This window comes from Euwallacea fornicatus, chromosome 26 (genome assembly GCF_040115645.1).
Source record: "Euwallacea fornicatus isolate EFF26 chromosome 26, ASM4011564v1, whole genome shotgun sequence".
In the NCBI taxonomy this organism is placed as follows: Eukaryota; Metazoa; Arthropoda; class Insecta; order Coleoptera; family Curculionidae; genus Euwallacea; species Euwallacea fornicatus.
In genome coordinates this window covers 2,050,259-2,068,391 of record NC_089566.1, presented here as the reverse complement: position 1 = coordinate 2,068,391, position 18,133 = coordinate 2,050,259, and the positions used below count along the sequence as shown (strand labels likewise).

The window sequence follows — 18,133 nt, the reverse complement described above, 5'->3', positions numbered from 1 at the left end:
TAATATGTCGCAGTTAAGGACGCCCGGAGAAGAAAAGAAGATCAATTGGCACATTCAAGGGCCTGTGGCCCTTCATGGCAACGGTTTACACAATGCACAAATTATGGCAGCCAGTTTGCCAAAAAAACTACCTTGAAATAACAGATCTGTCATTTAAAACGCTGATACGATGTAACTTTACCGATATGCACAAACTGGTAGGGGACAATTTCCAAAAAAGCGTTGTTTTTCTTGTATCTTCGTGTATCCTGTGTAAAATTGAAGATTTTTAAATGGCGAATAACGTGACCAATAACATTTAAGTTATGGAGAACGACCGCACCAAACCATTCCCGCTTTGAATTTCCCTCAATTTAGGATTTGGTCTGTCTTTTTTACGTTATTTTATTTGTCTTCGCAGGACACTTCTGGGGTGATTTAAGAAAGATTGGAAATTGTGAAATCTGGATCAAAGAAAGGTGTTCGAACAGCGATGTAACGGCGACATATTTAGAAATTGCTGCGAAACCAAAAATTAATCTAATTTTTGGAATTATACAAGGTGCCCCGCGAAAATATGAGTCTTGGGAACGGTAAGAGAAGCGAAGTTGGTTAAATTGGAATAAATTTGGGAATTTTAAGGCTGCATAAAACTTAGTTTTAAAACTTGGAAAATGTCTTCGAAAATATACAAACTTCCTGACTTTAAATGAGGAGAGCACATATTGAAAGAGATATGTACTTCCAAATAATTGACCATTATTCCCATAGGTAAAAATATCCTACAATGACGCGTTGTCAGAGCCGAATTTTCATAATTAAATTCTAAAGCCTCTTTCCTTCTGAATTTCCAGCCACAACATGACACTTAATGATTACAATTATTAGGTTTACCGGAAAGTTCCGTCCGGTAATTTCGTTTCAAGTTTAAACACGTATGCGCATACCCTTTTGAGCCGTATGTGGCCGAGTTTCTTTACAACTGCATGTACATACACGTTTCCTTCGAAATTAACTGTAGTAAAGATGGCTCATGTCATTTTTAAGCTAGACGCCATCGTGAAAACGTGGGTACTAATGAAGGTCATTTGAGGCACTGTACGTTCTATGAATTTCAACGGGGTAGAAATGCTACCGAAACATGTCGGAATCTAGTGGAAGTTTTTGGAGGAGATGCTGTTTCAGAAAGAACACGTAAGAGACGATTCGAAAAATTCGATATCAGTGATGAGGCACGCTCTGGGCGGTCATCTCTGATTGATGACGATATTGTGAAGCCCATGACGCGCCAAGATCCTTTCTCTTACAACATGGGAGATCGCGAAGGAACTTAACTCGGCTCAACAAACCATTTCGGACCACATTCGCAAGTCATGATTGGTCTATAAATATTCCAGGTGGGTGCCTCATGAGTTTAGTGAAAAAATTTGCACGATAGCATCGCCATGTGCACGTCTCTGCTTGCTCGGGACAAAAGCGAACCTTTCTTGGCCGTATGATAACTGGTGATGAAAAGTGGATTACGCATGAAAACATTGTGAGGAAAAAAGCGTGCTGGACAACTTACCCCCTCCGCTCCTAAACCTGAATTGAGCCTTAAAAAGTGAATGCTGTCTATACGGTGGGACGTCCAGGACCGATCCATCACGAGCTTTTGAAGCCCAACGAAAAGCTCAATTCGGAGAAATACCGTTGGCGAATGGATGAGTTAAAGAAAGCACTCCAAGAAAAGATGGATGATGGGGATGTTCAACAGGAAGTAAATCATATTGCACCACGACAATGCCCGACCACACGCAGCTCTGGCGACTCGCCAGAAAATCGCAGAACGGGGCTGGGAAATTCTCTCGCACCCACCACACTCCTCAGACCTCGCACCCTCTGACTTTCACTTGTTCCTCCGTTTGCGAAATTTTTTGGCGGGAAAAAGTTCAAAAATGGAGAAGATGTCAAAACAGCGTTTTGTTGAGTTTTTCGTCTCCGAAGACGGGGCGTTCTTCGAAAATTTGATTTCCAAATTGCCATCGCGCTGGCAAGAAGTCACGAACGATAGTGGAAATCGTATCGTACAGGAAATATTGTCAGATGGATCGAAAGCTGCATCGTTTTCTTCTTCTTCTTCTTCTTCTTCGTAAACGGAGAGGACTCTCTGGCAGACCTAGTGGTTTAAGACGGGTTCCGGCTCGGTGTGATTAAAATTGTATCCCGCGAAGAGGCAACAACGGGCAACACTTCCTATTTGCACACGTTCGAACTGGCAATCGTCATGGAATACAGGTTTTCCGATACATACGAGACGTGTCAAAATTTGCTTTTCCTATTTATTTTAGATTACGTTTTAATAGAACAAGCAATTTCAGCTGGGACATTTTGCGTTCGCTTTCACTAGAAAGCAGCCTCTTAAATTTTCAGCAAAACAATCTAACTACTCAACGGAGTTTGCTCTAATAATATTATATTTTACATTAACCAGTTCCTACAGAACCTACAAACGGAATTGTTATTGATATTCGTTGTTGGCAGTCTCAGAACGTTTACGTGGCAATTATCGCTGGGTCAGCCAATGAAGTGGGCATTAGTATACGTTAGGCCAAATTGTAATGATGTGCTTAAATATTGAAAGCTCCGCTAAAAATATAAAGGGGCTGCTTGGCAAACAAGTTTTACAAAGTAAAAACTGTAACCATTTAAGGTGGGAGGCACTTAAAATGGATCCGCGCTGAATTTGATAACATTAGGTTCACCTGCCCCACGAAAACGATCTATTTGGAGTTTCTTAGTTCGGAACTTTATACATTATAGGTGCTCGGCTATTAGTCTGCCACTTTGCATTAGAACCTGTACAGCCCAGTCGATATATTTGCGATAACTTGTAACTACAGAGACTATCGATAATGCTAAATCCACAGGGCGATATTTTATAGCTGCACCAATGCAGTCACCAGAACCGGGCGGGGGGGGGCGCAATTCTTAATAAAACTTACCCTGCAGAGGATCTCGGAGTGAAATGAAAAACGTGCCTTGCAATATTATTATTGCCAGCGAAACCCGCGTTTTCCCAGTATTTCCCCCTTCAAACATTAACGGTGCGTTACATTAGTATCACGTCAACACTGATTTGCCGGCACCCCGATATAAATATACTTAAATTAGGGTGATTCGCGAGTTTCGAGATAAGGCATAAGGGGTGAAACCATATGAATTGCTTTCTTTGGCGTCATAAGCGCGATTATCCCTTTTCTATAAATCATCCAACCTAACGGTGCGTTGTGATCTGGAAATCGCATCTTTAGAATTACCTGATTGACTTCGCGTGTCTACGCGGGGAGAGAATATTAGATATGTGACAGAATTATATTGTGTGGAGAGGAAATCAGGTCTTTTCGGAAATGTCGACTGACATTTATCCAAATTTCCTTAGGCGCGAGTTTCTACTTACTGGCTTCATCGGGATAACGTGTTGGTGTACAGAGCAGGTACACATACGTCGCGGAACATATTCTACATGTACTGCAGCTAACGACTTTAACGAGTAATCCGCCATTGTTGCTCCAACATTAAAGTCGGAACTGTATGTAATAGTGTTAGACAGTGGCGTGGGGTTACGTTGCAGATATTAGTTCGAAGTTATTGGGTGGGGAGGAAGGAATTTTTACGAATTTTGCACAAATTCAAAAATAAATCAAACGCTGGTCCCGATGAGGTCTCTACTAAGTTAACAATATTTCTAACGGATCAATTATTGAATCCCCTCTAATGCGAATTAAATGTCTCTATGAAATTCGGGATATGTCGCCATTGGCTGAGAAAACGTCGGTTCTTTTTGCATGCGAAAAAAAACATGACTTTGAAGCAGTGGGGTGCTATCGAGCGTGCTTTCTATATTTTCCAAAACGAAAATTGAAAACGTTGTGTGTAAACGTATTCGTAGTTTTGGAACAAAAAACAATGCGTTATAACGTACCGTGTGGAAGGTTTAGCTGGAATAAATTTGGTGTCTGCACGGCATTTGATTTTTAGTAAAATTGCCTAAACGCGCCAATTCTCATTTCACCCGGTACACGTTTCGGTGGTATTCTGATGCGACAAATGTCAGCCCCTTAGCCAGGGCGACAGTTACCCTTAAAAGTCTAAACGGAAAGGGGGTCCTAGTGATGCACCATTTTAAAGATCTCTTCAAGCTGACTCTATCTGACATACTACTTCCTGTCATGGAGCGAAATAGTACTAAAAAGAAATTGTTTCTCTACTTGAATGTTGTCCATTTACTTGTAATTTTTTAACTAAATTTTTCTGGAACACCACAATAATCTCAGTATTGTTTCAACGGAAAATTCAGTTCATATCGTTTAATAGAGAATGGAAGTACTTCACGTAAGTTATAAAGTTGCGAATAATGCTTTACTGCACTGAATTTCGTAATATCGAAATTTCAATAATGATTGGTTACGGCGACAGGTTCCACACACAAAATGAGGTTGTTTAATTATTTTGACAAAATTATCCTAATTAGCCACCCATTAATCAAGAGACCAAAAGTGTAATAGAAAATAAATATAGAAATAGAAAATAAAATTGAGATCATGGCGATGCGAGAAACACCCCAAGGAGCAGGCCGCAAAACATTGATGACGATACAAAAATTAACGCACTTTTGGCATTAGAAGAAAACACGATTATGCGACGAAAATATTGAAAAATCTAAATGTTCGGCCTTACAAAAAGCGTATACGCTAAGAATTGCCCGACGTTGTTAAATATCGAAGGACTGAACTTTGCGAAAAGACTATGATTGCTGTCCAGCAATTAGAAATACCTATGGAATGGATTTTCTTTACTGATCGGACAGCTTTTACATTAAACGGACATGTCAGTAAACAAAATTGTCGATATTGGTCTGCAGTGACTCCTCATTCGACGAGAGAAGGTCACACGCAACACCCTGCAAAAACAAATGTTCGGGTAGGTGTCACAAGGACACGTATGTTTGGACCAATATTTTTCTGTGAAAATTTCAATGGCCGACGATATATAGAATTTCTTAGAGACGAACTAGTTCCAACATTATCCAATTTGTTTCCCAGTAAAGTGAATCCAGACATGCCGGACGAACGAATTTGACAGATGAAACTTTTTCAAATCGACGGATAGGGGGAAGAGGCGCAATAGAATGGCCGCCGAGATCTCCCGATCTCACTCCTCTCGATTTATTTTCATGCAGATACCTGAAATCCAAGGTTTACAGCACGAAACCATATAATATCGACGAACCCAAAGAACGTATAAGACAAGAAATTAAGCAAATCATTCGAAATGCTTTAGAATATGTGAAATGAGTTTTATCGCCGTTTAGAACTGTGCCAAGAAGTCAACGGTGAACATTTCGAACCGTTGCCAAGTTAAAGGAAATAATAATTTGATTCTTTAAAGATTTGTTTATTTTCAGTAATAATTTGTTCTATGATGAAAAGTAATATGTCGGATAAAGTCAGGTTGAAAAGGTCTTTAAAACGATGCATCGCTTGAACCCTCTTGCCATTCAAACTTTTAAGGGTAATTGTCACCCTAGATAAGGGATTGGCATTTGTAGCATCGGAGTACTGCCGAAAAGTGTACGGGGTAAAACAAAAATCGATGGGTTTAAGCAATTTCGCTAAAAATCAAATGCCACGTAGGTACCGAATTTATTCCAGTCAAAATTACCGCACTCTACAATAATATCTTGAATAAAAAGCAATAGGGGTGTGCACTGGGTAGACCTACAAGTACGGTAATCCTCGAAATCAGTACGATAATTTTGCAGGTAACAGAGCAGGGCAGCGTGCCTGTGGAACTTTTTTTTCCGGATTTTGGTAAGGCTTGTGATGCAATGGATATTGACACAGTAATAGATAAACTCAATTGTGGAATAAAGTAATCATACTCGAGCGAAAGCAAACCAGCGGGCCACAGGGTATTGTCTTGGGTCTAGTGTTGTTTACATTTTCTATTATTAATTAGTTGAAAATAAAATTGAACGAGAGCTTCAGCAAAAGTCATGGCAGATGGTAGCACTTGGTTCATAAAAAAAGTGTATTATTAAAGGAAGTAAATAGCAATCCTACTCTTCTTTAAAATGTTTTGAAGAGTAGGAATGGAATTTTTTTTTTAATTGTGGGAAAAATCAAACTTTTTCTGGTAGATGGATGGGCCGAGTGGCCCGCACGATCACCAGATTTAAGTCCGCTAGATTTTTTTCTGTGGGGCGACTTAAAGAGTTAAATTTATAAAACTCAGCCAGGGTCTTTCAATTGTTTACGTTAACAAATCATTGATGAATGTCGCAAGGTTACATCTGAAATGCTGCGAAACGTCCGAGATCGTTTTGAACAAAACCTCTATTTCTGTACGGAAGCAGGACGGCAACATTTTGAACATTTGTTAAATTAGAAAGTCAGTAAAATTGTAGATAAACGTTTTAAATCACTCCCCTATTGTGAAGTTACTACTATCAGAAACTTAAATCTGTCTTCAGAAAAAATAGTTTTTCCCATAAGTTTTTTTTTAATGTAAGTTATGAATTGAAGAAACACTTGGCTTCATCAACATTTATAACGCGATTTCTCGAAAACTACCGCATCAAATTCAAAAAACTTGGCAGCGTTGAAAAGAGAACTCGGTGATCTTTAAAATAAGGCATCACTTGAGCCCTAATCCCATTTAAGGTTTAAGGGTGGCACCTTCCCCCGCCAAGGGGTTGAAAGTGGCAAGGTTGACAATGGTCGCAAAAGATTTCCCTCTCGAAGTAAAAATCGACGGGTCTCAGCGATTTTTTTTGTTTTTTTTTTGTGTGGTATATATGAGAAATCGTCCTTGTTCCGTTTTCATTGGCCAACCCTGTACGTTCGAGAGGCCAGAATTTCGAAGTCCATGTTCAACCAGAACTTCAAATTGTAAATCCGCGGCACATGGGCGAACTGTCTGTCAGAAATGGGCATATTGTGAAGGTATCGAATTATTTAACCGAATGTCAAAAACTAACCGGATTGAAATTATCTCAGAATAACTTACTTTAATTGTTAGTTAGGGTGGATCGATATCCCTCGGAGAAATACCATCAGGCTGTTGGTGCATAACAACAATAAGTTACACTTTCTGAGCCCTTTGGCATTGTTTTGAGGTTTGTTCATTCTGCCACTTCGAAGGCATTCAAACGCATGTCAGTCTAGCTTGGAAGAGATTGAATATAAAAAAAAAAAGTATTAACTTCTTCTGATATAAAAAATACTATTTGAAGCGAATCTGAACCTTCTTTGCGCGTTCTGGACGTTAGTCAAATCCTCATGAATTTTTGTTTTTTTTTGCGGAATATATGAAAAAGACGGAGGGGATCAGAGACGCTAAAAGAATCAATGCAAAAAAGACGATGATAAGAAACTCAGTAACAAGACGAAATAAACTAAGGATTGATGTTAAAATGGACAATTCCCACAGTGCCAATACTACAAAAGGTTATGGAACAATTATGAAAAGAGGGTTTAGAATTGAAACGTGCCAGAGCCAGCCGTAATTGGTAAGAATAGTTATTGTCTGAAGGAGGCGAAGAAAAAATACGTAGGCACGTTGCTCAAAAATCGTCCTGAAGAGGAGTGGCGAAGCAACACAGACCTAGAACGTCACAAGGAAACTATAGACGATTCACTGCCTATGAACAGTGTCGAAGGTGAGCAGCAACTGTGCGATTTCTTCGCAGAAGAGGATGAAACAAAGGGATTTCAATGTAGAAGCTATAACCAATTGGTTTTTTCAAAGTGTATCAAATCCATTTGTGCCGCATCAAACGGCATTATTTTCCAATGGATTGATCAAAGTAGCTAAATAAAAAAAAGCGTTTTCTGTTACGTCCGTCATAAAAACGCATGTTGATCATTCCTTCGTGCACCTACACGATTGGTAATAAACATGTTTTTGCATAAACCTACTTTGTTTTACCTAGTTTTTTACAAAATAATACATTTTTAGCTCCCCCCTCAAAAGCCAGATCAAAGGAGTTAATACGTTTCGATCTGTTGCTCTTCACATTCGTCTCTTTTTTCCATCCGTTCAACTCTACACCCATGGATATGTGTGTGGTAATGTGCGCGTTCGCCATGGTCTTTTCCTCCAGGTTCTTATCTAAATTTTGCGGAAACCTTTCGCTCTCGTTAGCGCTTTCCCAATTATCCGCACAATCACTTTTCACATAGACACTCTTGGAGGTGTGTAATGCTCTTGAAGCGATCTTCGAACGTCTTCGTTAAATTTCAAGAACGAGTCATTTACCTAGGAATTTACAAACGCATACACCTAATGGGTATCTGTATGTGCTAAGGGCAAAAACGGCGTAAGCATATTTGCCGTAAAAACTCCCCCTTTTTCTTCCATGAATGTACTTCGGAAAAAGTGTAATTTGTTTCATTTATCTCGACGATACACTCAGCCTTCTGTTGCAGACAGTCGCTATCTTTAAAAGCATATTATTCGTGCATTCATGTCTTGGGTCGTTACTTGCATATGCACCCCATATGTGTACGTTTGCCACCCATTCGAGCTACGTTCCTCCAGAAATCCTGTCCGTGTAAGATAAAAATCTGAATATAAGATAATTAAGCCAGGGGAGTTTGTCCATTCAACTTTTATAAATCGATCACGCCATTAAAACAAAACTTTGCTCTTTTAGGGGGTGCCAAAAGCAGACCCATTATTTGTTGGCGAGCTGTTCTTCATTTACATCACAAAACAGAGTTTAGACCTTAAAAAGCTTTTCTTTGGCCACGGTAACTGGTTTGGAGTTTTGGGTCTAAGGAGTTTAAACTTCCAATAACTCCGACGTTTTGGGGCGTGTTTTAAAGCTGCAGATGCGAGGAAAAATTGAAGTTATCCATGGTCTTTCAATAACGTCTAGCGTGTTTTTACGGCTGCCTGTGTGTCTGTGATATACCGATAAGTCTCGGCCAATGTTTATTGAACTCTTAGAAGCAGATAGCTCTCACGGACATTCTTACATAACCCCGCAGTGAATGGAAAAACAGGGGAATTGAGGCTAAAATAAATCCCAGATTTTTTCGTTGTATGTGCATTGTGCAGATGCGCTCCCGCTATAAAATTGATTGCCGAAACTCCAAAATGCGAAAAGAGGTATTTGGTCTATTCGGCAGTTATCCAGCCAATGGCGAGCAATGAAAATTAACTTCTCTCCTTTAATATCGGCACCATTGGACCGTAATTGGAGTGAATAATGGTTGGGAATCTAAATTACTGACTGCTTAGATTCGGTTCATTAAACCATATCAGTTTGCAAAATGGGGACAACGCGGCTTAATATAAACCGCTATCGACCTCCGTACTATACAACTTTAATTTTCGATAACGTCCATTTCCTACCCCACATTTTTATTATGTTCGTATATTGATTGTAGTTAGTGCGGCTTTCTTTTCCGCTATCTCGACCCTGTAGGGCTTAATGCGACATTTTACCGAAGCCAACTTACTTCATTCTTTTTGTTCGCACAGGGTAAGTCAACGATAGCGAGTTCCGTGGTTTGATCCAATCTCTCCTCTTTTTATTTCGTTGCTTCGACGTTCTTTAAGTTTCACTTTTGTTCTCATATGGTACTGGTCGATAACCGTCGTTTCTGAGTTAATATTACCACGGCCCGTCCGATTACGAAGACGTTCCTGTGGTCAAGTCCATTTCATCGCGACAATCGTGAAAAATGAATTACCCGAATTCGCCTGGGAGCCGCACCACCTTTGGTTGCGTTTACCGCACAAGTGCGCGAAACGGCGGCACGTGACACGACCACGGGTGAGCCCTGCGAAGATCTTCAGTTCTAACGCGAACGTTAAAATCTACGTTTTCAACGTACTTAAAGGTTTGTAAGTTGTCGAGTGCGCCTGAGCGAATTTTTCATTTCCATCGTGATTTTGACACATTTTGAACTGCGAAGGCGGCGTCAGGGGGTTTTTTCCGTAGTTCTGGTGGTTGAAGACTTTTTCCTTTTCGATAAGTTTGCATTGAACTGTCCGAACCTTCCGCCTGGAGTTTTGGAATTTATGTCTTTTTGCCCCGACTGGAAACCGGAGAACTGGGGAATTTACTTGAATTGCAACCCCAGAATTTGTATTTACGTTACAGATTTCGGATTTTACAAGTTTTTTGAGCACAAAGTGAAACCACATAAGCTCTATTTCCAGCTTCAATTTGGATATGCATCAGGGAGTTGGATACTTTTTGAGCTCTGCATTGAAATCATGAAATATGCATTTTGTGCTATTAAAATTATTTACGTCCTCCATGTATATTTTCCCCAACAGCCATTATTAATTGTTGTTCCGTTATTTGAGCACTGTAAATGCATTAGTGTGCGACTTAAAAAATGGGAGATTCGGTGAATTTTGCAACTAAGTACCTAAAGGATATTTGCTACATTAACCGGATGAATAATTAAATTTGTAAGATGATTAATTTAATAATTTTAATGTAGCGAAGGAGTTCGAAGTCTTGTAACCTTAGTTTGTTGAAAGTTTTGGGGATATTACTTATTGAGCAAATAAATTGCGGATGTCTCTTGAAGGCAAATGGTGTGGGAAATAAAGGCTAATGGCTGTTTTATGTAAAATATTATCTCGGGGAACGTCGAAATTAGTTTTCAAATTTTAGGACGAAATCATTAAATTTTATAGGCTCTTCATGGAATTATGGTACCTTATAAATTACCTTCGTTGACGAGCCATTGTGTGGTGCCCGGTGCCAAAAAAGGTGGATTGCATAATTACCGTTTCTTGCTCTAAAAACCCAAAAGCGAAACGAAGAAAATGTAATAATAAACAGCTGTGAAAAATGCTTTCGTTGAGGTGTTGCGTTTTCTAAGCTCCTGTTACTGACTGGGTGTTATATATTTGTTGAAAAATATATATCTCCACCGAGAACCAACGGCGGAGATTAAAAGTGATTCATTTTTAAATAAATCCTACTATATTATTTTTCTTTATTGCAACTCGGATACGAAGGAAAAGACCCTTTCCTTTAATTTTTGCTTTCTCACGACATTACCGTTACCAACTCTTAACCTCTCACAATGGTTTTAAACTTTCGAACGGTGCGGCCGAAGAACCCGCGTGAAAGGCATACAAAAATAAGAAGCGGGGGAGGATGCACCAAGGGGATTTACAAATAATCCATAACACTTGTAATTACGGTCGCAGTCAAAAAGAACTGAGAATCTTGAATATATCATGATGGCAAAGGAGCAAAAAGCACTCGCAACATAAAAATCTTGCTGTTTCTCGACCGAACTGAACAACAGAGCAGCACCCTTGGCAGATTAAAATGCAAAACGCTTTGATATATGTTGCAGCGAATGTTCTTTTCCTGTATTATTTCGAATTCTGTTATGGAATATTTCAATTTCAGCTTCCAGTATTCTCTCTAAATTACAAACCTTCGTTTGCAACGACTTAAAAAGGATTGTCTGGGTTTAAGTTGAAATAGAAATTTGTTTCTTAAGTTCCATGAGCTTGTTTTTTCCTTTGCACATTATGCACATAAGATCGTATACATCCCTCTTTTGCCATAAGGCGGAAATGACGTTTGCAAGAGATTAAATTGGCAAAACATTTTAATTCGATAACGATCTTTCGAAGTTGATAAAACAGTCGGTAGAGCGGAACTTGGTAAACATTAAAATTGCTAAAAATGCCAGCGGCTGCTTGGAAATGTTTATTTTCCAATATACCTGCGATACGCCGGTTATAACGGAGCATAGAAATTTTTTATTTAAAAACGTATCATGGCACATGGAAGAAATTCTTAAATATTAAGTAAATGCGAAGCAATGAAGCAGAATTCTTTAAAATTTCTGTTCGCTTCTCTACAGTTCTGCACATTTTAATTTCGAAATTCGTTTCAGTACATATTAGGTGCGCAACTAAGTTTGCGGGTTTCACACATGGATGACGCTAACGACACGTGTAGTCGACATGCATAACAGAAATTGTATTTTGTTTATAGCTCAGACAGTTGTTATGAATAACCAGCTGGAATACGAACATTTATCGCAACACAACGTAATTTTTTCTAAGAACGAAAATGTCGAGTTTGGCGTCAAATAAACAACATTTTCGGGAGGATTTACATCTCTGCTTCAATTTGAAAAAAATGCAGCTGAAGCACGTCATTTGCTCGAAGAGGTATACGGCCGACATGCGCCATCGAAAACCACTTGTGAAGATCACTTTTAAGGTTTCAAAAGGGGCGACTTCGACATCGAGGGCAAGAAACGCTCCGGAAGACCAAAACCAATTGAAGACGCCGATCTGCAAGCGTTATCGGATGAAGACGATACGCAAACACAAGATCGACTTGCGGAGGCATTGAACATGACTCGCCGAGGCATTTCCTAACGTTTGCGTGCCATGGGAAAAATTCAAGAAGAGGGAAAGTGGGTGCCGCACGAGTTGACTGAGAGACAGATGGAAAATCGGCGAACCACTTCCGAAATTTTGCTTTTACGGCTTAAAAGAAAGAGCTTCCTGCACCGAATTGGTACCGCAGATGAGAAGTGGATGTATTTTACGCAAAAAATCGAGGCTTCCACCTGGCGAAGCACCGACGTCGACGGCGCGCCCAAATGGCTTCGGAGAGAAGACAACGCTCTGCGTTTGGTGGGACCAAAAAGGAATCGCGTACCATGAGTTGCTGAAACCGGGAGAAGCTGTCAACGGTCATCGTTACCGACAGCGACCAATCGACCTGAACCGTGCATCGGTCCAAAAAAGGCCAGAACGGAACGCGAGACACGAACGAGTGAACGAACGTTCCATCGTCCGGGACACCATCAAAACGCCGAAATGGGATCTGCACCCGCCACATTCGCCAGACCTGGCCCCCTCCGATTTTCACTTGTTCCGATCGATGGCCCCCGGCCTGGCTGGTGGGCTGCACTTGGGCTATTTCGAGAAAGTACAAAACTGGTTGGATGAATGGTTTCGGTCCGAAGACGCGTCATTTTACCGCCGAGGTATTTCTGCATTGCCAGAGATGTGGCAAAAACGCGTAGATAGAGAGGGACAACACTTCGAATAAACCATTCCTCATGTTTCCATTGAAATTTTCCATTTTTCGTTGATCAAAGAAACCCGGAAACTTCGTTGCGCACCTAGCTAAGTAGCTGTAATTTTGCTAGGCGTATCATAATTTTTGTTGTAATTCCCCATGTTGAAAATTCGGTACCACAAATCCGTACCAAAATCGAAATTCGCATTAATTTTTAAAAAGTTTCTTCAAAATCTCCATTAAACTTTATACGTTCACTTAAGTATTTATTGGATCATTAAAAATGTAGTGTGAGGAAGTTTGGTAGCGAAAATCCTCGAACTAAAAATTCAATTAACGCCATATCTCAGAAACTCAAAAACGTGGACGGACATTACGAACCGATCTAGGCAGAATTATGTTGCAGTTTCAGCTGCGACTGCGGATCACTCAGCACTCAAAATGTGACGAGTGCCAGCGAGTTGGCACGTCTCGCCCCACCCTTCGAAATTTTTAGAAAAATTTTGAAACGTTTCAGATGTCTTAATTGAGGTCGGGGCGACTCGCAAATTCAGTTTGAAAAACTTTCATTGTTTGAGATATTTTTGCAATCGTGAGTGTAATAATCAACGCGACGCCGTACCTCAGAAACTACAAGAGGTACTACAACTCGGTTTGGGGAGGCTTATAGTGGGGCTATTAAATTATTATCACGAGATTGGAGAGCCAGGGTTTACACCTGAACTGAAGTGGAAATTAACAATTTGATGTATATCCCATCGATTATCTGCCCAAATCTTAAGTTTAACCTCAGGGCAAGTTTATACTGAACTTACTCATCCGGGCCCTAAGGCAAGCGCTCCACGGAAGAAGGTTTCTCCCTCCGTCCTTCCTCTTTTCTTCATTTCCTCTCTGATTTTCGTGCATTACACCTATAAAAAATAATTAAAAATGATTTTTTTTTCCAGTTTCTCGGACGCCGTATTTTTATTCTTAAAACCAGAGAAGTGGCACTCAATTCAATGACAACGAAACAATCTTCCGCAAATATCTTGGTGGATTGAGCCCGAAAACTGAACATTAACTATCTAATACCGTAAAGCCGAAAAGTGACTATGATGTAGGATAGCTCAACATGAATTAATGGGTACTCTTATCGAACTGCAGCTACACAATGAGGATATTGCAGATATTGGAATTGGCTCTAAAATTAATCTTAAGCTTACTATTCGTACTTTAATTGGTATTTGGTTGGAAGGGGCCCAAAAAACGGGGTTATAATAAGGGGTGCAAATCCCGGAATGGCATAATTTAATAGTATCTGACGGTCATTTTGTTTACAGTCCGGAGATAAGGTTTTCCGAATCAACCCCGCGACAGCTCACTCTCATTCCTCTGTTTACGTCTAAGAGGGTTTAGTAGTACACCCTTGCAGTTGAAAATTCAGAATAGGCTTGCGGTAACTAATCTTAAAGGGAGGCACCCCCTAATAATTATATTTCGCCTTAGAGGCTAAGGAGAATTATAATCGTGAATAATTGTGCTTTGTTGCTCCCAAACTGGGCCGCGGTCTTAATAAAGCGACAAAATGTGTGGTAGGAAAAAATTGTGTACCAACTGAGAGCTCTATCGGGGGAAATTGAATTATGCAAATAACAACGAGTTCCAAGTCATTATCTGTTAGCTCTATTGAAACTCGAAATGCAATTGTACATTTCGCATATAAATAGCCCATAACGTGGAACATATTATTCGCGATGACAATTTAATATTATCTTGGAGAAGTGGAACTACAACGAGAAATATAGATTTGAGTTAAAACTATATAATAGGTGACAGCGGTTTTCAATTTTGCGTCGCATTGAACATAGATTTATCCCGCCTATACACTCGTGTACTTCACCTGACATGTATTAATGCCTTTTCCTAGCGAATAAATTCGCCTTTTTAAATGTTAAGAAGCAGCTGAATGAGAAAAAAAAAAAAGAACAAACAAAAAAAAAAAAGAAAAAAAGGGATCCAAAATGTATTCGATGTCGTCTTTGACCGACAAGATCACGCTTGAAAAAAAAAAAAAAAGTTCCTCCTGAGGAGTTTCGAACGGTTTTTGTAATCTTGTTGCTCTCCCCCCGGAAAATTTAATCTGTAAATAGGTTAAAAGTTCTCTTCATGAAAAAATTATCGCCCCCGGAAACGTCTAATCGCCGAGTAATATATCTTTGTCCGAGTAAAATAAATTATACCTCTTTAAAATGAAGCCGTGTTGAACTAGGCAGACATAAACCAATCAACTAAATGTAAAACCATAAAACTATCCCGCTGAATCTAGTAGAATCACTTTTATTAATTTAACCCTTTATTTCCAGGTATCAGCGAGTGTTTCTCTACGATCATACGAGAGAATTATGATGGGACTCGTATGGGAGCTGAAACCTCATTAAGTATGTATATTTGGTATTAAATATTACTTTTTACAACTAGTACAAAAATGAAGGGCGTTCGCCAACTTGTCGGTTTTGAAATTTTAAAAACTACAATTAGAATAATTGGACAAGAGAGATGAAATAGTTATTTCCTCCGAGGCTCAAATTTAAAGTCTGATCACTGCAATTATCAAGTGGCTGAGCTAAATGAATCGGGTTTTAAATCGACAAAGCCAAATGGGCTATTAAGATTCATAATAGTAGCTCGTAATATTTTTTGAAATGCTCGAGTGATGCACAGATCTCCTCTTAAGGGGATTTCTAGAGTCACGATCTTCAGTTATAGAGCCTGAACTAGCCCGAAGACCGAACTTACGTAAACCATCCAGAGGTAACCTTTTCTTTTCCAAATATTTTTAGTTATTAGACAATTTCGGCATTGTTTCAGAATTTCTTCTGGAAAGAAAGAAATTAAAGTTTTACGTTTTTCAAAATGGCCGAGGTTGCGGACTCGAAGTTATTTCGGAGCTTTTTCAGAATTCTAAAACTTTCAGATATTTGATTGTACTTACAAAAGATATCTCACATTCTTAGTCTCATCCTTAGTATATCGCACGGTTTGGAAAGTAATTTTAATTTTGCAGTATTCTAGATTGTGCATGTGGCGTATGATAGGTGAAACTATTGCCGAAATGTATTCTTACTTACAGAACGCCTCAAGTGCGACGGTAATATAAACGAAACGATTTTGAGGAAGAAAATGTATATTTGAGTATTTTTATGAATTTCAATTGTTAATGTCGATATTGTATTCAATTATTCATTAGTGAAGCATTTTAAAATAAGTGGATGTCCAACACAAGACATATATCTTATTTTTGGGGCATTTTTTTGACACATTTTTGAAAATTTATTCCGATTTTCCAGCAATTTTTAGAATTTCGAAAGTGACAACGCACATTTAAATCCTCGCATATTTCGATGGATCGTTAAAGAACCCTCTCCAAGTAAAGACCTAAAGTGAATTTTAATGTGGGAATTTTATACTTTTGCCGTAATTCTCTTGTAAACTCTCCAAAAATCTCTTAAAAATATCAATAAATTTCCTAATGTGTTTTAAATTTTAGAGGGATAGAACGAGAACGTTAAAATTGCTGATCGTTATTCTTTTACATGAAACAGTTTGAGAATTCCGAGGAGAATTCCAAGAAGTAAAATTATATAGCGTGTTTCGTTTAAAAAAAGCATTTTTTGACACCCGTATATTTCCTCGGTATTGACAAGTTCTGACTCCATTTTCTTTAATTGTCCACTGGAATTTTATGTGAAAAACTCGGTATCTACCCCGCACCCTCTTCTGGAAAACAAAAGTCATGCATTAAACTCACACGACCTATTTTCACGAGATATTTTAGTGCACTTTTGATATGACATTTTTTTTTATTCCCTGAAAATTTACGCATTCTTTCTTTAGAAAAAAAAAACACTTGACGGTGGGACACAAATAGAATTAAACTTAAGAAGAAAAGTGGCGCCATTTGAAAAAAAAGCCTCAACATTAACTTGACTGAACTTGCATTTGCGGGGAAATAAATTTTGTGAGATTATAAACGGGAATTCTGATGGTTTTTCTTCGCCTTTGCTCACAGATAAGATAATTACTTCAAACGATTTATGCAGTGGGACCTGACATTTCTGCAAGGGAATGAAGACAATTCGTGTTATTAAGTTCGTGGCGTGAAATTATTAGGGAAATTTACCACCAGAAACCAGATCCGGCTTAAGACGATTAAAAAACAATTGAGTTGTGTATGTGCATCGTGTCTCAAATCGAAAGGGCATACGAGTGCGCCGAAGCACGAATTCCCATCGTAATGTTAAATTCTCTATGATTCATTCAGATTTAAAATGTCTTTATTTCCGTCTCTGGATTCTTTACCGCTCGAAATATTGTTTGCGACGAGATTTCTTTTTCCGTGTAAGTGGAAATGTGGTTTTTCTTCTCCTTTTAAACACGACTAACAATAGAGAAGACAGGGCGGTGATATTTGTTTCATCATTCACTTCGAACGAATGCGTATTTATTTAAAAGAAAGTCAAAACTTTGTTTCTGCGCAATATATTATTCATATACGAAAAAGTTGCGCACAGGGCCACGGCACAGCTGAAAGTAAATGAAATATTTACTATCCAAACGCAGTGGGTAAATATTATTTCGGGATCCAAAATAATTTTTATGTTTGCAAATTTCATTTATTTCATTACTAGTTATTAAATTTTATTATTCTTCGCGGAACCATTGCGGTCCCCGATAGCGGCAAGAATGATGAAGATCGTAATTTTCCCTTTCTTTCGGCTTTTCGAAAACATTTTTACGATCAATCACCTGTAAAATTTTATTGCAGAGGTCATATCCTGATAGCATGTTATGAATATAGGCTGCGCTATAGTCTCTAAGGGAATTATTATCCAATGTCCTTCACTAAAAATCCGAACAGAAATCGATAATCCTTTAAGAACTCGACTCGCAACCAGCCAACAACGATATAACTCAGGCTTTACTATATAAATCTCACAACTTATCAAGGAGAAAAAAACAGCTCCATTGTCTATACCCGCTCTTGTCTATATCGGGGTTTGTTGCAACATTCAGTTTCTATCAACAATAAATTATTCC

General features: G+C 38.9%; 1 protein-coding gene across 3 annotated transcripts in view; it reads left to right on the top strand.

The window, feature by feature from the left end:
* The window catches only part of LOC136347107 (zwei Ig domain protein zig-8-like), a 184,269-nt gene that overhangs the window by 28,966 nt on the left and 137,170 nt on the right, over positions 1–18,133 (top strand). For 2 of the 3 annotated variants that reach the window (XR_010733429.1, XM_066296800.1), the window contains exon 3: positions 15,400–15,474. The exons of the other annotated variant lie outside the window; for it this stretch is intronic. Coding sequence is in view for 1 of the 2 variants with exons in the window: in XM_066296800.1 (XP_066152897.1) it covers positions 15,400–15,474 (75 nt within the window). In the remaining variant the exon portion in view is untranslated. The remainder of the gene's footprint in view (positions 1–15,399; positions 15,475–18,133) is intronic. 3 annotated transcript variants of the gene reach the window in all.